The sequence below is a fragment of the Phytophthora parasitica genome (genome assembly GCF_000247585.1).
Source record: "Phytophthora parasitica INRA-310 unplaced genomic scaffold supercont2.21, whole genome shotgun sequence".
Taxonomy (NCBI): Eukaryota; Oomycota; class Peronosporomycetes; order Peronosporales; family Peronosporaceae; genus Phytophthora; species Phytophthora nicotianae.
In genome coordinates, this window is record NW_008649007.1 from 735,924 (window position 1) to 753,281 (window position 17,358).

Below are 17,358 nucleotides of genomic sequence, written 5' to 3' on the forward strand. Positions count from 1 at the left end.
TTAATATTTTAATTGTTTAACAGAGCTCACTAAATTCGATTCAATGCAATTATTTTGAGCCAATTATTGTCAATAAAAATGTATGTAACGCCGTGTTAGACTGCAGCACGATCATTTCACGCACGTAAATGAAAACAACTCAACATCACGAACGAGCAAAACGCTCCAACTACTAATGTTACTGATCGTAACAGCCGAAAGAAGATCAACGCAACGGTTACGAGAATTGAGAAATCCGTTAAATCGATCGTTGCCTACAAATGACGCAGAGACTGTCAACCCCAGCCTGCAAAGCCGAGACTTGAGTTATATGCTCTCTAGAAGAGGCATTCACCGTAGCAGTGACCGATTCAATAGCATCCGTGGCAAGTCTGGGTCGAATCGTTCTTCCCTTCTGGGCGATTTGTTTGGTGATATGTGGATTGCCGTCCTCGATGTTTTTCGTTGCGGGTGTCATCCCACCAAAGACTACTACCGGTACATGTACCACATCAAAATAGCGCAGCGGCGCTGCTGGATCTGAGCGTTCAATTGTCACGGCAGCGATATGATATCGCTGCCATATCTTACTTATCTAAGCCGATCTATCTGAGACCATACCCTTCTTGGTCGTTCGTGGTCGCCCCGCGAAGCTTCTCCGTCCAATCACGTGCCACACAAAGCAGCTATCACCATCGTACACAGCAGCGCGACTGCGGGGGGTTGAGCTTTCAGAGCCAAATTTTAAATGCACTATAGACGTGAATTTTGCTGTCGAGGTTGAGCGAACTTCGTTTGTGATCCCAAGGTCGCATCGTTGTTGACACGAACCTGGCTTGTCAAATGGAACTTCTGGGATATCCAGCCGCTGACCGTATCTAAACCCGCCCAGTGTTCTTGTCTGCTGGCGGATTTTAACGATGGTGCTGCACCGTACGTCGAAAAATTCACGGATTCACACTCCGTAGATAGAATTCCTAAGCGCGACGGAATTCTCAAGTTCTTAACTACGGTTTCTTTGAGTGTTCATTACTATACAAAAAGGGTGAGGTCAGTTCCAATAAATACATGCAACCTACTTATGGTTCTTATTAATTCCAAGCACAAAATGAAACTCTGTTTTGGTGGCCCCAAAATTGAACTTCAGTAGCCTTGTGTTTGCGAAGCTTTGACAACCATGGTCGGGTGATCGGTCCCACTGCTGCCATGAGCCCCAACTTGGGGCCCAAGACTATTGAATACTCTTTTAAAGCTCCCGAGCTTCATCTTTTAAATACTACTAGTAAATCGTAAGGCGGTTTCGTGCATTGGTCAAATTTGAAAAAACAAAACTAAATTTGGACCATATTTTGTGACTAAATACAAAACACACTATAAATGAACATTGAAGCTACCTAAGGCCTTGGTTGACACTGCGAATCGATTAGGACTATTTTTCTCACGTTGGAGGAAATAAAGCAACTCAATACAATATGAAAATTATTTTAAAATAATATTGAAGCAACTTAAAACTATATGAAAATTATAAAAGCAATTATAACACACACCGGACGTAGGCGATTACGCTCAAGAGGTTGCTGTAGCTTTCCCGTCACAAAGTTACGGCACGCGGCTGGTGTTGGTTTTCGGAGAGAGGGCCACTTGGAATTCCACGCTGAACGAGAAAGCTATCGGTTACAGCAGCGAACTGTGTCGGCTTCGTTTCCGTGGTGCGTGTCGCCGAGTCGACGTGCTGCTGCATAGAATGCCTTGGGTGCCCGGACAAGTTGAAGTCGTTTATTTGTGAGACTAAGTTCGCTCCATGCTTTGTGCGTACCTAGTCCCCTGACGAGCCAATCGCATGTTTCGCTAGTAGGTTCGCAGAGACTCTGGAGACGCGGCGAAGGTGGTGGAATTCGCCGTGCGGGCCAATCTCGAGGTATACAAATTTTCATATACCGACCGACCGCGAATGTTCGGAGGCAAAGTCCCCGCCTCCGACCGGGCGGATCCCATAGTGAAGCGAAGTGGTTTGATGCGGGGAAGACGACCGACACAGACAGGCCAGTCCTAAACCCTGGTCTCTATCTCAAGGTTGCCTGGCATCAGAATTTAAAATATTAATCGATCCATGTCGCTAAATCCGGGTGACAGATTAACCGACCGACCATCTGTCGAGCGAATCGAAAAGCATATTTTCTCCGAGTGACTTTGAGTTGCATAAATCGACCGACCGCCATGCCCCGGCGCATTTTTTTATAACCGCCTGGGAAGCCCAGCGACTTCGCTCAGTTCTGCTCAGTGAACCTTGATAGGCGACCGCCAGTTCCCATTCTGCTTTCAAGCGCTCACTTGGTTTCGTCGACCCAGAGAGCAACAGACAACACCCTTACTAGCATCCAGGCAATGGACTACAGCCCCATGGACTCTCAGTCATCTTCGTTCGTCGTATCGTCTCAATTGCAGCCGCGCGTATTCAGCCACAAGCGGCGTCGCAATGGCGCGTTCACCGCGGTCGTGCAACCTGAGGGAGAGTACGACTTTGTTTTTAGCAGTGTATGTGAGAGCTGCTGCACTACTTCGGGCGAGAGCTCAAGCGACGAGAGCGACAGCACCTTCGAGGTTGAGGACGAGGTCGAAGAAGAGGAGGCGCTGGTAGCCGCCAAGCGACGACGCCGCGCCGATCTGGACGGGCTCAAGAAGTCGGTACGGCACATGGAAGCGCAGGTGGTTGATGCGTCCGCCCAGTTGAGAGACCTCGCGGCGCTCGTAGCGCAAGTTGTCGCCCGACGCCAGCTGCAGAAGCAGCTCCTTGTATAGATCACACTTCGAAGTACGCACCGTTCATCCAGTGACCCAGGCGCTCCCTAGTTTATAACGACCCGGCGATGCCATCGGCAGCGCAGAAAGCGTTCAATTCGAGTCTTCGTCGGCATTCGTGGCACCAATTGTGCCCAGTCCATAACCGTAAATCACAAATTCAAGGTTGTTACGAAGTTCGTCATGCATAATACAGTACCGTTTTGACTCATAAAGTTTTAATCTCATCTCAACGACAGTGCTAAATTCTGCTCTAGGCACTGCCATCGCCGCCGCCATCGCTCCATCCATCCATCAACATCAGACAAGCGAGGAGGCAACACAGTGTTGCCAACACTGGCCACACGCTGATAGCATGGCTGTCGAAACGGCGACCAGCGAGCTTCCAGCGAGTTCCGTCTCTTCTACGGACGGTCGGATTGCTGGGCGCTAGTACCTTGACATGAGTATGTCGGAATCGATTTAAATAATGCGGTCGGTCGGTGAAAATGGCTACGAAGTCCTGTGCGTTTGTTTTGTGTTGTTCGATACGAAAATGCGCGATCATTTCAGTACATCGTGGATGCCATCTTCTGCTCTTGCTGGTGGAGCTGCCGCCTTTGGCAAGCCTCGATCTACATGTAGTACTCGATACTTACCAATGCTGGGGTTTATTCGCGTTTCCCAGCCTCCGTTACTGATGCTGCAGGCCGCCGAGTAGGGGTATATCGGTCTTGGGGCCCTGGGGCGATAGATTATGGGTCTCCTCCACGAACCAGAGCTTGTCGAAAAGTGCTGGCTGTGGGTCGGTCTCCAGCTCAGCCGTGATCTCGTCGCATCGAGCGCGCAGGCGATCTAGGTCGACATCTTGAACGTCGGGTGACAATACGCGTCCAAGCGTCGCGTGGATGATCACGCGCGTGTCCGTCTTGGGCGCAAATGAGAAGGTCTCCTTGGCCACGCGGCGGATATGGTCCACCGAGAACTCGGCGTGCGCGTTGATGACGTCGTCGCTGAGCTTCTCGGTGGCTGGCAAGCACTGGAACAGCATGATGATGGCACCCGAAGAGGCCATGAGCACCTTCACGGGCACCATTCGGAACGGCGCGATGTGCGTACACATTGTCTTGAGCTGTGCCACATCCTGGGGAAAACGTAGCCTCGCATTCGGAGCCAGGTCGCCTGGGTGCGACGTGTGGAACAGCGTGACGTGCATGAGCTCACGGCGCGTCACGCAGGCCACTGCGTTGCCGGTCTCAGGCTCACGTGGCAGCAGATCCATAAGCTCCTTGCCGATAGTATGACAACGCTCTGCCATCTCGATGGGGGTCGGCGCACAGATGAGCGCTACACCGTCATTCTCCGTGGGGAACACGTACGGCTTGGACTCAAGTGTGGGGCCAGGCGTGAAGTTCTGTCTGCATTGAAAAGTATAAGTTAAGGTCGCTACAGGGCACACGTGTCTATCGCGGTAGACGTACCTAGTCTTGCGCACGCCCTCGCGATTGATTGCCTTCTTGCCGCCCTCGTAGAGCTGGTCGTACAGCTCGGCGCGCTGCTGACGCCACTGTGCTTCCTGTTCTGAAGAGCTCATTTCTGCTTGGTGCCACAAACTGAAGTGAATCGTATACATGTACCCATCCGATGTATACTTTGCCAGTCGACTTCTACATACACTCTCTTTACTTTTGTGTGATGTTGCCATTGCTGTTGTGTCATTCTGCCTAACAACCCAGTGGGACGGTGGTTGTATGTCCTGTAGGACGGATGAAGTGCGATTCGTCCACATACCAGAGCTTGTTCACGACGAAAGGAATGGCAGTATTGACCAGTTGCTGCGAAATCCGTTGACACGCTTCACGGACTCGTGTCAGCGCAGCCTCATCGAAGGCATCGGGCGATATCAAGCGTGCTAGTGTCGAGTGGATGATCAACTTTGGGCTCTTCTTGGACACGAACGGAAACGTCTTCTGTGCTGCTTGGCGCAGCAAGTCCACGCCGAATTCTGCGTTGCTTGCAGCGTTCCTCACCTTGTGGTCCTTATCGCCTTGCACGCACTGAAACAGCACCAGAATTGCCCCGGACGAAGCTAGCACCACCTTCACCGGGGCCAGCCATATCGGCTTGAACTGCGACGACAACTGATGCAGCAACGAGATCTCGCGTGAAAGGCGTTCGGACTTGTGTTCGTCTGCTCTTCTTGGGGCCAAATCGTCCGGATGCGACGTGTAGAACAGCGTTACGTGCATTATGTCCAGGTCGCTCACGTACACGTCCTTCAACTCCGTCTCCACCACGTCGCCATTTTCTGTTGCCGTGCCGTGCAGAGCATTCAACACGTCCTGCGTGATGTTCCCCCATTGCTGCGCGGTGAGCTGCGGGATCTCAGCACACACGACTCTGACGGCGTCGTCCTCGTTCTGGAATGTAAACTTTTTCGGAATAGCTCGACCTGATGCATCGAAGTCGAAAAGCTCTCTACACAACGAAAATGGTCATCAACACGCACAATTCCCTGGTCACACCGCTATTACCTGGTTGCAAGGACTGCTTCACGGTCCAAACCATACTCGGCGCTGCACTCTAGCCTCTCATAAAGCTCAACCCGTTCGCGTCGCCACTTGGTCTTGGTCGTCTCCATGATCTGATACTTTGAACCCGTCTCTGTGCGCTCCACACGTTTCGTGGGCCACATCTCGATATCGGCATCAAGGAGTCAACCGCCACAATGGGGCAGGACAGCGCGTATGTCGTGGTGCTTTATTACAAGTACGTGCGTCTTTGTGAGACGCAAGAAGAGCTGAAAGTCGTTGCGGAGGCCCATGAACAACTGTGCTCTTCCCTGGGCCTCACTGGTCGCGTGCGTCTCGCACTCGAAGGCATCAACGGAACGCTGGGCGGTTCTAGCGCCAGTGTGGAGAACTACATCGACGCAATGAAGCAGCAACCGCAATTCACCGACGTGGACTGGAAGACCAGCTCGTCACAGGTCGAGCCATTCCCTGAGCTACAAGTGCGTGTCGTATCAGAGATCGTGGCTCTGGAACTGCCGGGCGACGCCTACGACTTGAGTCTACGGGGCAAACACTTGACCCCAGAGCAGTTCCGGGCCGAGCAATTAAGCTCTGACCCCGAGTCTATCGCTCTCATAGACGTTCGCAACACGTACGAGTTCAACGTCGGCCACTTTACGGGGGCCTTGAACCCCAAGACTCGTCGCTTCGGACAGTTCCCGCAGTGGGTTCGAGACGAGTTGCCTATGCTACAACAGAAGGACAAGGTGCTCATGTACTGCACAGGCGGCATCCGGTGCGAGAAGGCTTCAGCTTATCTGAAGCACTTGGGACTGGAGAACGTCTATCAGTTGGAAGGAGGTATCCACCGCTACCTCGAGCGCTTCCCAGACGGCGGGGGTCTCTTCCAAGGCAAGAACTTCGTCTTCGACCAGCGCGTGACCATGGCGTCCGAGGACAAGACGGTCACAGGACAATGCGAGCGCTGCCAGATGCCGCACGATACGTTATCGGGCACCCGGTGCGCTTACTGCCGCATGCACGTTTTGCTCTGTGAATCGTGTCGCGAGAGTGCGAAGGCCCGTGGAGAGACCGACGATGACGTGTTCTGTGACGAACACTCGCCGTTGGTCTCCGGATCACTGGGAGACCTTGAAATGCGCGTCAAGGCGCTCCAAGACTCGCTGTTGAACGAGCAGGGTCGAGAGAAGAAGGGCCGTCGTCGCTCACTACGCAAGCAGCTCGATACTGTCCAGCGCCGGATACAACGCCTTGTTACCGCTTAAACTACTGTCTAACATGACACAGCATGATGCCGACAATTGACTTGCTCTTGAGCCTGCTCCTCGCGTATCCATTTTCGACACAAGCAGTCGTGAAGCGTTGCCGACGTTTACTCACTTTTTGTCAACAGGTTGATCATGCGTGGCGCTGGAAGACGAGGAGGTCGAGGTGGTGGCAATGAGCGACGCAAGACAGGAGCAAACGGTTCGTCCGATCCGAAGACGTCGCTAGTGGCTGAGTGGAGAGCACATGAAGAAGACTGTGCTGCACGGGTGCTACAGAACGTATTTCGGGCCTTTTTGAGTCGTCAACGCATGGCACGCTTGCTTCTCAGCGTCTACGAGAAGCACTACGACCCCATCCGCAAGCAGCATTACTATGTCAACACACTCACCGATGCGAGTACGTGGGAGAAGCCGCTGCTTCTCGTTCGCTTCCTTCCTGGAGATCGTGACATCGCTCGAGGGCGCGTTGATCTGTCGCCTAAAGAGGCCGCACAACGCATCCAGCGGGTTGTGCGAGCTTTTCTAGCCAAGAAAACTATCCGACAACTCGTGCGTGAGAACTACATGAAGCTCTTCGACCCAGACAATCGCGTGTTCTACTACCTCAACACGCGCAATGGCGAGCGGTCCGAACAGAAACCGCCGTTCTTCCGTCCACGGCCCGGTACTGCCGGTGCACTGTCCAAACGCGTGGAAATCCAAGACGACGACGACCTAGAGATCGAGGCCTTTTACTTTCGCAAGGCTGTCTGCAAGATCTCGTCCGAGGGGAACCCGTACGGCTCTGGAATAATCGGTAGGTTCTGCGGTATTTTGTGTGTTCTTACGGACGGCAAGACACTCGCTGATGAGAGCATGGCTCGAGCAGCCCGGGCAATATGCAATTACGCCGATGAACGCGTAGCTTTTCCTTTGTTACTCGCTGCCGACACGTTCTTCGCTGGTATCAAGATGCCTGAGGAATCTGCACGACTGCAGCCTCTTAACGGAGCCACAATACAGCCACAGTCACCGAAGAAAAAGGGTCACAAACCACACGTCGACTTCGCATTGTGTGCTCTGAACGAAGATCAGTTCTTGATTGCAGCTGGTGACAACATTCGGCCACTCCGGTTCGAGATGAACAACCGGAAGTTGGGGTGTGGTGAGGCTGACAGTCTCCGGCTGGGTGAACATCTCGAAATCGTGGGTCATCCACACGGTAAACTTCAAGTTCTGTATCAACGGCAACTTGCCAGACTTTTACCAAACTCCATTAACGTGCAGCACTTACAATACGACCGAGTCACGGAGACCGGATCAGCTGGCTGTGGAGTGTTCACACGAGGGGGTAAGCTGCTTGGTATTCAACAGTTCTCAGGTCCAAAGGAGCCCCCACCGCTGTCATGCTGGTACATTAAACCAATCTTGAGCACGGCACTAACGCTCGTAAGTAAGTTCATCACTTTAGTTAGTCAGAATGTGGTCATCTAGCGTACTACTAACACCTCGATGGATGTAGCACCCCCGGAGCCGTTTATATTGACCTCGTGCATTGCTTCGACTGGTGTGCAAGTATATTGGCAGCTACCAAGAGACTGGCAGCCTTTACATGGCCTGCCTGTGCATTACGAGCTTGAAATCTGCCGCCACGATACTCAGGATGCAAAGCACCACGATCCATTCGACCGATTTTATAGTGGATCAAAGACTGCCCACTACATCGGCGATCTTCAGCATGACACGATGTATTCCTTGCGTTGTCGGGTAGTAAATCGGATGAAGAAAGGTCGATGGAGCGTTGTCGTAAGGTTCATCACACTGCAACAAGTTTCTCTAGCTTGGCGACTACGTCGCTGTTCTAGTGTCAAGGAGGCGATCAAACGGATGCGACAGCAGCAAGCAGATCCACAGACGCAGTTTCGCAGTGTGCAGTGGATCTACGCACAACTTGAAAAGAGCGAAGAGGCTGATCGAGTTAAATGGGAAACTCAAACGGACGGAATGCGTGGAGATCGAGGCAAACCTGAGACTTTCAACCAGCTAAAACTCGAGCAGGAGCTACTGGAATGTCAAGGACTGGAAGTGCTTCTTGAGTCTATCACGTGGTTTCCCAATGAGAAAACCACTGTCGCGCTCATCCTTCGACTCTTTCTCAAGCTTACTCGACTGCAAACGCGTACGCAGCGATTCATCACTGAAGCCCCACGCTTTCAAGTATTTTGTAACGTGCTTCGTTCTAACAGCGAAAAAGCCCAGACGAGAGATTCCGCGCAAGAGCTTCTAGTTATCTTGTTGTGTTTGGAGTTGATCGGAGTTGTTCTGAGTGAGAACGGAGCCGCCAAAGTGGCGTTTGAGTCCTGTTCGGGTGTTGAGTTGGTGCTTGTATTCGTGGAGAGTGAGTCATATCGACATGAGGCTGCGGTTGTAGGAGAATGCTGCTACGTCCTCGCTGTGTTTTCGTACGAGAACGGTAAGTTCCAGTCTCGTTCACACTTTGCTGCTTGACTAACACGTTAATATTCTTCGTAGCTAGCATGAAGTGGGAGATCGCAGAGGCCAACGGTTTAGCTCTGCTACAACGAGCGCTGCTAACTCACCGTCAGGAGTCTCGCATTCTGTACTGGGCGTTGATCACGATCGGCAACGTCGCTTATGGCCTTGATGAGTCTACCCGCCCTCAACTTGAAGAGGAGATCGCTGCACTCGGCCTGGTCGACAGCGTGTGCGAGTGTCGCGTGCATTTCTTGAGTCACCTACATGAACTGGAGTTGTCTCTCGTAGCAGCTCAAGCTCATCTGGACCATATGCACGCCGTCCATGTAGGCGAAGAGACTCGCAACGAGTTGGACGCCAGTACTCAACTGGTCGAGACGTTGACGAATGTCATCGCGGACTGGAAAGCCAACGACGTGGCCGAAGCTGCTGACTACGCCTTACGATATCTGCTCACAGAGGAGCAACGTCTTGTCCAAGCTGCTGCCAAGCGGTTGATGCGAAAGTTCCTACGACGCACGCTGTCGATGGCTGTGGAGAAATGGAGCCAAGTGACGGTGTACGAGAGACACCGAGCTATCTTCCTGACCTTCATCCACACGATTCGGACGCGACAGCTTCGCCCGGCATTCCGTCGCTGGGAACAGACAACACGAGAGATGAGGAAACACAAGTCCATCTTGCAGACTATCGGTTCTGGACTGGCGATGGATCTGACCAAGAAGAAGAAAGAGCGGTACAGAATGCTAGTACTGCAAAAATAAGAGAGTATCTGTCATAAACTCCACAAGATACGGCAGTTAGAAGGCAAGTGCATTGTCTCCTGGACTCGGCATAGTCTGGTGCAATATAAACCACATGAATCCATTAGTCCCACCGAGTCCGCGTCAAAAGATGCGCTAGATCACCGCGTGGAAGCTCTCGTTGACGTTCTGGCGATCTTCGTCGGCCGCTCCACTCAGCATCGAGCTCGTGTGGTCTCCAGCACCTTCAGCCAGCGAGGCTGAGGCAGCAGACAGAGCCGAACTCTCAGACGAGTCCAGAAGGGAAGACGCGTCCATATGCTGCTGACTGTCAACATCCAGCGACGTCATCGCTGAAGCAGATGCGTTATTATTGTCGGCACCTACAGCCGTGTCCAGGTCGAACACATTCTTTCCGTCTCCATTGGAGCCCAACGCGCCCATCGCTTCCTTCTGGCCTTCCATCCGGATCGCGTCCTGTACTCGTCGAATAGCGTTGAGCGCTGTATCGTCAGCATCGGTTCGGTCCTTCAACACGTGGAGAACGTCTCGGAACGCCTTGAGTTTCTCTTGCAGCGACAGCGTACGACCGGGACTCTCTTCAATTGATTCGTCCACCTCGTCCTCCGGCACTTCGCAGACACTGGACACGACGTCGAACTTATCTTCGTGCACAGGGTAATCCGACATGGTCTCGTCGTTCAGATACTCCATCATAGGCACAGGGTTCGATAGACGCAGGAAGAGCATCAAGTGCTCCAATTCCGTGTCCAGTAGAACCTCCTCCTCTTCCTGTAAGAGCACGTGATCGTCCATTATAACTCGGTTACGCACCAGTTGCGTAGGAATCCAGGCGCGCTTAATCGTCTCGGTCGTGATCTCGTCCCAACTGGCCGCCGCCCACTTCATGGATTGTAGCACATCCACATCAAACATGGAGCTCTTGTTCGTCTCGGACTTGTCAATAGCGTGGCGCAGATGGTAGCGGCGGAAACGCTTCTTGAACGTCGTGACCACACGCGACGTGATGGGGTTGAGCATCTGCGAGACTGCGGGGCTCAGCACGAACACCACGACGTTCTTGAGGTCCAGATGCGCCACCACATGCGACGGCATGTCGTTGATAAAGAGCAAGATGCGGCGTTTCTGGTTGGCCATGGCGAAGTCCAGACGCTGCAGCCAGCGGGAGAAAATGACGCCCGTCATCCACGCCTTGTTGTTCCAGAAGTAGTGGAGGCCATGCTGCTCCGCCGTTTTCTTCCGGAAACACTTGGGATGTTCGTGATGAGACACAAACAGTGGCTGGAGCTTCTCGGACCCGTCAGCGTTGGCTGCAAGAGACACCACGAAGCGCTTCTTGCAGCGCATCCTTCCTTCCTCCAGAGCGTTCTGCACAGGCGGCATCGTGTACAGCACGGGCGTTTCTTCCACTGCAAAGACGTCTTTGGGCTCGTATTTGTCCGTCTCGGCCATCAGTGCCTCCATATTGGTCCAGTATAGCACCTTAGCGCTGCGTCGTGGGTCGTCCTGTGCTGCTTGGTGCTGTTCGGCGTTGAATTTGCGGAAACTGAAGTTGTGACGCAGCTGGAACGAATGTAGCCATCCATTGGAGAACTCTGGCTGTTCACTGTCTGGGATCCCAAGCATTTGAGCGAATTCCTTGGCTTTTTCCTTCGTTAGATCTCCCTGTACAGTCTGACCCCTTCCAGCCATTTGAATGACCCAATTGGCCAACGCAGAGTCCAGTTGAGGGTGCTGCACCACACGCCGCTTCTTGATACCAAGCTCTAGCGAACTCATGTTGATGAACTCATGCTGGCGACGTAGAATCCCCGAGATCGTGGACTGCGCCGGCGTCTTCTTGAGTCCGAACTCGTGCTTGGTCCATTGCGCCAGGTCTTTTTGCGACATGACGCCGCCGCTCTTGCGGTAGAACTCGCAGATGACCTTGCGCTGGTAGTTGGTCAAGTTGCCGTTGCCATTGCTCTGGCGTCGAGACTTGGTGGGCTTGGGAGGTACGATATCCTTGATCGGAGGCGGAGTAGCCATGACCCCCCTCAATTCTGATCAGCTCTCAGTCCTGCGATTCTTGATTTCAGCCAAGCCAGTCCTTTGAAAGGAAAGTTGCACAATGAGAGAGAAGGAGCTCTTATGTTGCAACCGAGGTCACTAACGCGAAAAATAGTGACCACGAATTCCGCACTCATGGTGGATGCGGACACCAAAGTCAAGTATGAGCCTCTACACGACGTCTCTAGCGACGAAGAACCGCCATGGGAAGACGCATACGCTCGCCACTTCACGCTCGTGTTGTCCACGATTGTATTCGAGCGCGAAGACTTCCGGGACCTCTTGTGTGCGGAGGAAATCGCCCTCGCATCTCGCTTCTTAACAGACTTGAAACCTTTCGAACAGCAACTGTATGCGCGTCTACTACAACGCCAAGGCCCTTGGTACAGGATCACGTCGCTCTTCCGCTACTTCGTTCAGGACGAACAGCAGCCAATCAACGAGCAGGTACAAGACGTCGTCCACGTGATGATCGACGCTGGCTTCCTACAGCAATTTCCCGTCACGAAGCCGTCCCAAACCCCATCTCTAAGCCAAGAATTGGTTACACTGGAGACTGCACTCGATGCAATTGAACGATGTGCCACAGCACCCGAACTCGCGGCGTTATATAAGAAAATGACAGGTAGTAGGAAACAAATTGCCAAGGCGGAGCTCATGACGGCGATCAGGAAGGTGGTGAAGACCCAGCGTCGCATTGACGGTTCCAGAATCCCCGTGGCTCAGCTCATGCAGCAGATTTGGCTCGAAGGTTACACTTTAACAGGCAGGAAGAGCTCCGACGTGATGGCTCTGAGGATGACTCCAGCCACACGAGATCTAATGCTGAGGATGCATCGCCTGTTCTACTTCGTCTCGACGCCTCCATTTAACGCGATGTCCTTGATGCCTCCACAGATGGAGGATGAGGCCCGGCTGATTGCCTTGGCCGCGCATAAATTAAGGCAGGAACCGACGCAGTGGCCCGGGCTGATGGTGTTTTTCAAGAAAGTGGCGTATCCAGAATATACATTGACCAAGTGCTCGCGTGATGATGAGTCTACTACCGAGATGCTGAACTCTCATCGCGTCTTCCCTTCGCCAGAGGCCTACGTGAGCTATGAAGTGGCGTACCAGCTGCATCGCGTTATGAATGTTGTGGAGCAGTGTATACAAATAGTGACACCAGAGAAGGAGTACCAGGAACCAGATCTGGAGCTCAAGTGGATGCTTTCAGATGCTCCACCAGTGTTTCTCGCCTTTCAGAGGTTAATATACATTCTTTATGAAGACGAAGAGTCCACAGAGACCGAAGACGAGTGCGTCGTTGTTGCTTCAACTGGAAAAACTGAGGAGAAAACTTCTGCAAATTGGCAAATGCGCAGCTGGGAGCAATTTTACACCGAGATCGAAAAGATGCAGTCGCTGGACGACTTGGTACTGGCTAGCAGAGGCTGTTTACAGACATATTTGAAGTGGATGAAGGCCGCAGCGTACAACATTTCTGGTATCCCCGTGTTCTTTTCCAAGTGTAATGCTGGCTACCATCTGGTTCGGATCTTGCATACGGCGGTGGGTTTGTACGAGAAGATGCGAAAGTATCAGATCGCCACTTTGCTGCTGAATGAATTGCTAGCAGCGCCGTTTCTTGAGCGAAAACGTGGCTACTGGTGGGATCGTCTGGCGTTGAATTTGGAACATTTGAAGTGCGCAGATCAAGCTCGAGATACGTGCTTGAATGCACTGGAGGATCCACACGTCCTCGCAGCAGATCGAATCGCAATTCAGAGGCGTTTGAATCGATTGGAGCGTCAAAAAGACCGCGACGAAAGGATACGAGTTGAGTCACTGTCCACTGCTGATTTGTTGCTGCAAAGTACTGGGACCAGCCTTATTGCCCCGACATCAGAGCACGATGACGATGAGGAGAAGATGGTACCAGTTGAGACTCACATATGCTACGAATACCGCAAGAGCCGCATTGTGGGTCGACCGCTAAACCGCCAAACAGGAGAAAAATCGCGGTTCGTGGGCTACGACGACGAGCCGTGCACAGTCGAACAGCTTGTTTTGCAATACTACCGGGACCACCACCCTGTAGATGAAGTATCCGCTGAGAACACAAGATTTGGAGGATGGTACGGGGTCCATTGTGAAGGTATGGTGTTTGGGAATCTCTTCGGTATTTTGATGTGGGACGTGCTGTACGCTAGTATCCCCGATGTCTTCCAGACGCCATTTCAGTCAGCACCACTCGATTTCGGCTATGCGGAAGTGTTCTATGAAAACCGACGCGAGCTAATCGAGCGTCGATTAGCTCAAGTGGAGAGTGAATGGACGATGGAGGAGTTGTTGACAACATTTGTGACAAGATGGAACGCCGAGTTTGGGAAGGTGAGTAGATTTGTCCACTGGCCGACCGATGACGTTGCCATGTTGCAATATCACTTGCTCACTGTTGCAGCAATCGGGCGAACGCAGCTTGCCAGTCTGTTGCGCTACATGGCCACATCAAAGGAGTTCCATCAGGCTCAGAATGGTCTGCCTGATCTACTTCTATTGCGAATTGAGCTCTCCAAACCCGAGGACCCTGTGCCGCCATCTCCACTTCGGACAATTGATAGTCATGGTTACTTAAATGTTCACGCATTTTGTGGCATGGATGAGGAGCTGAACATGAACGAGAAGACGCAATTATACACAGAGTCGCTAGAGGAGGATTCGAAGAAGAAGATGGCCGAAGTCAAGCTGGAAGAGCAACCGCTGCAACATATCCTTGCTCTTTTGAAAGATGGCAGCTACACGGCACAGCTGAAGTTAGTAGAAGTCAAGGGCCCTCGGGACCGACTCAGTGACAAGCAGTTGCTGTGGCTAGAGGTTCTCAGCGAAGAGATCGGTCTCGACGTTAGTGTAATGCACGTTGAAGAGCCCGAAAAATATGCCAAACGGAAGAAGAAAGAGCGCGCGACGACAGCAAAATCTGCCCCGAGGAAGCGACAAAACAAACGGCGAAAGGCAGAAAATGTTGCTGCTAGAGCATGATCCATTATTTATGAATACCGCGATGAATCCTGATGAGCTACTGAAGCTTCATCGAGCGTTTCATCGCCTGTCGAGTACGCTCCCATTCCTCTTGATCCTCATCGCTGCTGTCTTCATCGCTATCGTCGGTGTTATTAACCCGAGCTATGCCTACTCTGTTCTGTTGCTGGGAATGTCTATCAACTGTACTGACCGGTGCTGGTGCCATTAGATTCGCTTCGTGAAGGTCTTGCAAGAATCCCTGGTAGTTGTCGTCATCGTTCTTTTCACGACTTCCCAACAAGTTCTTGGCTTCAGCGTCAACACAAGCAATCGCATCTGGGTCTGTCAAGAACGCCAGTACCCATTGCATCTCACTGCGAGGACTCGTCATCTTTGCGTCTGCTTCAGGTTCCTCACTAGATGGCAGTGTACTTAGCAGCTGATCCAGCTCGGCGTCTGACAGCGACAGCTCCAGTCGAGGTCCTCCATCCGGCACGACAACATAGTCCTCCTCCTCAGCAATCGCGTCAATGGCGCGCTGGTCTCTATTCTCATTGCTGTGCGTCTCTGGGCCTTCTCCTTTATCTTCTTCGCCGTCGTCTTCCTCCGTTGGGTTTAACACCATCCATTGTTCTTGACACTCGTTCGCCGTCAGTGCCACTTCCCCGCTGTCATTCCACAGTCTCAGTTTGGTGGCCTGTTGGCAGAACAGCTCGCTGGATGCCTCGAAGTCGTAGCCGCTGGCAAACACACACTGGTTCAGCAGGTCGTTGAGCTCGCGAGTCCACTGCATCGCTTCAAGATCGTGCGCGACGCCCCGCCAATCCCAAGATCAACACTAAGTTCGACTTGCCACATTTGACAAGCGACCGGCCGGATAGAGACGATGGCTGGCGAACGTATGCGATCCGTGCTGTGGACCGATGGCGGTCTGCAACTCATCGACCAGCGCAAACTACCGACGGAGCTGGTGCTGATGCGCTGCGAGACGGTGGACGACGTCACGCGCACCATCGCGGACATGGCGGTGCGCGGCGCCCCCGCCATCGGCGCGGCCGGCGCGTTCGGCTTGGCGATCGCAGCCAAGAACTTCCAGGCCACAGCGAGCAGTACCAAGGAGGATCTGCTTCAGACCGTGGAGCAGGCCAAGGCGACCATCGACGCCGCGCGACCTACGGCCGTCAACCTGACCTGGGCGACGGAGCGTGTGGTTAAGGAGCTCCGTGCCAAGGTGCAGACGGACGTGAGCGTCGCCGACTTGGTGACGTATACGCTGACGGTAGCACAGGCACTTGCCGAGGAGGATGTGGCCATCAATAAGAGACTGAGCGAGTTCGGAGCCGAGGTCGTGCCGGCCGGCGCTAACATCCTGCACCACTGCAACACCGGCGCTTTGGCCACGGTAGACATCGGAACGGCTATCGGTGTCATCTACGAGTGCCACGCGCAGGGCAAGAACGTCCACGTATGGGTGGACGAAACCCGTCCGCGTCTGCAGGGTGCGCGTCTGTCAGCATGGGAGCTCATGCGGGAGGGCGTACCCATTCATCTCATCGCTGACAATGCTGCGGGCTACCTCATGCTGTCCGGCAAGGTGGATGTGGTGCTGTTCGGCGCTGACCGTGTGGCAGCCAACGGAGACGTCGTGAACAAGATCGGCACGTACAAACTGGCGGTGGTTGCTAAGGAGAACAAAGTTCCTGTCTACGCGTGCGTGCCCACAAGCACCATCGATCTCAACTTCCTCGAAGGTATGGGCATCCCCATTGAAGAGCGCAGCGCCGACGAGGTGGCGTGCATTCGCGGCGTTCGCATCGCGCCAGAGGGCTGCCCAGTGTTCAACCCGGCGTTCGACGTCACGCCCAACCGCTACTTGACCGGCATCATCACGGAGGAGGGAGTGTGCTACCCGCCGTTCGAGCAGAGTCTCGCGAAGGCCGTGACCGCGGCGGAGAAGCGACGCGCCCAGTTCTAGAAATGCCAGGCAAGAAGATAATGAACTGAGCTCGACGGGTTGCCGTGCAGCACCTAAGGACGTGTACGTATGTGTTTGTATTTTCCCCTATATTCGTGTTCGTTTATTCATCTTGTGCAGGACGGCAGGCTTCCTTGGCATATGATACAACTTCAATGGACCAAGTACGTGCAGTGCTGTAGACCTTCAACATGGGCACCCGAGCTTCGAGTCGAGTGTCTGTACGACGCGTACGAGATCAGGTCCCGTGACCGGCGGTCGTCCGCACGTGAGGTACCCATGTGTCCGCGGTGACATGGATGTCACCGCGCATGACATCGCCATTGGCTCCACATGATGCCGCGTAGCCCACCACCATCCACTTGCCTCACTGGCACTACCAGTGGCAGTGACTCACTGCCAGTGAGTCACTGCGACATTGATGAACTATAAAATGCCGGATCGACAAGTACGACCTACTATGACCAACACGTCCAGCATATCGTGAACTAGAATGCAATTGGCGAAGTATCTCACAGCCATAAGCAGAGGTC

At 53.2% G+C, this 17,358-nt stretch overlaps 8 protein-coding genes across 9 annotated transcripts; 5 read left to right on the forward strand and 3 right to left on the reverse strand.

Moving 5' to 3' along the window:
- Positions 1–2,259: 2,259 nt before the first annotated feature.
- Positions 2,260–3,032, forward strand: PPTG_09900 (hypothetical protein). The gene has a single exon (XM_008905689.1). The coding sequence runs from the start codon at positions 2,365–2,367 to the stop codon at positions 2,776–2,778; it is 414 nt and encodes a 137-aa protein (XP_008903937.1). The 5' UTR covers positions 2,260–2,364; the 3' UTR covers positions 2,779–3,032.
- A 419-nt stretch (positions 3,033–3,451) lies between these two features.
- Positions 3,452–4,351, reverse strand: PPTG_09901 (hypothetical protein; the record flags this gene model as incomplete). The annotated part of the gene is made up of 2 exons (XM_008905690.1): positions 3,452–4,175; positions 4,239–4,351. 2 exons carry the CDS (start codon positions 4,349–4,351, stop codon positions 3,452–3,454), a joined length of 837 nt encoding a protein of 278 aa, XP_008903938.1.
- A 130-nt stretch (positions 4,352–4,481) lies between these two features.
- PPTG_09902 (hypothetical protein) lies at positions 4,482–5,452 on the reverse strand (the record flags this gene model as incomplete). Its single annotated transcript, XM_008905691.1, has 2 exons — positions 4,482–5,235; positions 5,292–5,452. The coding sequence occupies 2 exons, from the start codon at positions 5,450–5,452 to the stop codon at positions 4,482–4,484; spliced, it is 915 nt and encodes a 304-aa protein (XP_008903939.1).
- On the forward strand, positions 5,142–6,633 carry PPTG_09903 (hypothetical protein). Its single transcript, XM_008905692.1, has one exon. It carries the CDS (start codon positions 5,486–5,488, stop codon positions 6,554–6,556), a length of 1,071 nt encoding a protein of 356 aa, XP_008903940.1. The 5' UTR covers positions 5,142–5,485; the 3' UTR covers positions 6,557–6,633.
- Positions 6,634–6,691: 58 nt separating this feature from the next.
- PPTG_09904 lies at positions 6,692–9,904 on the forward strand (the record flags this gene model as incomplete). Of its 2 annotated transcripts, XM_008905694.1 has the most annotated exons (4): positions 6,692–7,355; positions 7,428–7,991; positions 8,061–9,011; positions 9,071–9,798. In XM_008905694.1, the coding sequence occupies 4 exons, from the start codon at positions 6,692–6,694 to the stop codon at positions 9,796–9,798; spliced, it is 2,907 nt and encodes a 968-aa protein (XP_008903942.1). The 2 variants fall into 2 exon arrangements, with proteins under 2 accessions (XP_008903942.1, XP_008903941.1); XM_008905693.1 differs by having other exon boundaries at positions 6,692–7,991; positions 9,071–9,904.
- A 2,078-nt stretch (positions 9,905–11,982) lies between these two features.
- On the forward strand, positions 11,983–14,868 carry PPTG_09905 (hypothetical protein; the record flags this gene model as incomplete). The annotated part of the gene is made up of 1 exon (XM_008905695.1): positions 11,983–14,868. The coding sequence occupies one exon, from the start codon at positions 11,983–11,985 to the stop codon at positions 14,866–14,868; it is 2,886 nt and encodes a 961-aa protein (XP_008903943.1).
- Positions 14,833–17,086, reverse strand: PPTG_09906 (hypothetical protein). The gene has a single exon (XM_008905696.1). It carries the CDS (start codon positions 15,641–15,643, stop codon positions 14,906–14,908), a length of 738 nt encoding a protein of 245 aa, XP_008903944.1. The 5' UTR covers positions 15,644–17,086; the 3' UTR covers positions 14,833–14,905.
- PPTG_09907 (S-methyl-5-thioribose-1-phosphate isomerase) lies at positions 15,737–16,825 on the forward strand (the record flags this gene model as incomplete). Its single annotated transcript, XM_008905697.1, has 1 exon — positions 15,737–16,825. The coding sequence occupies one exon, from the start codon at positions 15,737–15,739 to the stop codon at positions 16,823–16,825; it is 1,089 nt and encodes a 362-aa protein (XP_008903945.1).
- Positions 17,087–17,358: the final 272 nt, after the last annotated feature.

What these genes read in the sequence shown, in the direction of transcription:
- PPTG_09900 (XM_008905689.1), top strand. Translation starts at nt 2,365, where the DNA reads ATGGACTACAGCCCCATGGACTCTCAGTCATCTTCGTTCGTCGTATCG.
- PPTG_09903 (XM_008905692.1), top strand. Translation starts at nt 5,486, where the DNA reads ATGGGGCAGGACAGCGCGTATGTCGTGGTGCTTTATTACAAGTACGTG.
- PPTG_09906 (XM_008905696.1), bottom strand. Translation starts at nt 15,643, where the DNA reads ATGCAGTGGACTCGCGAGCTCAACGACCTGCTGAACCAGTGTGTGTTT.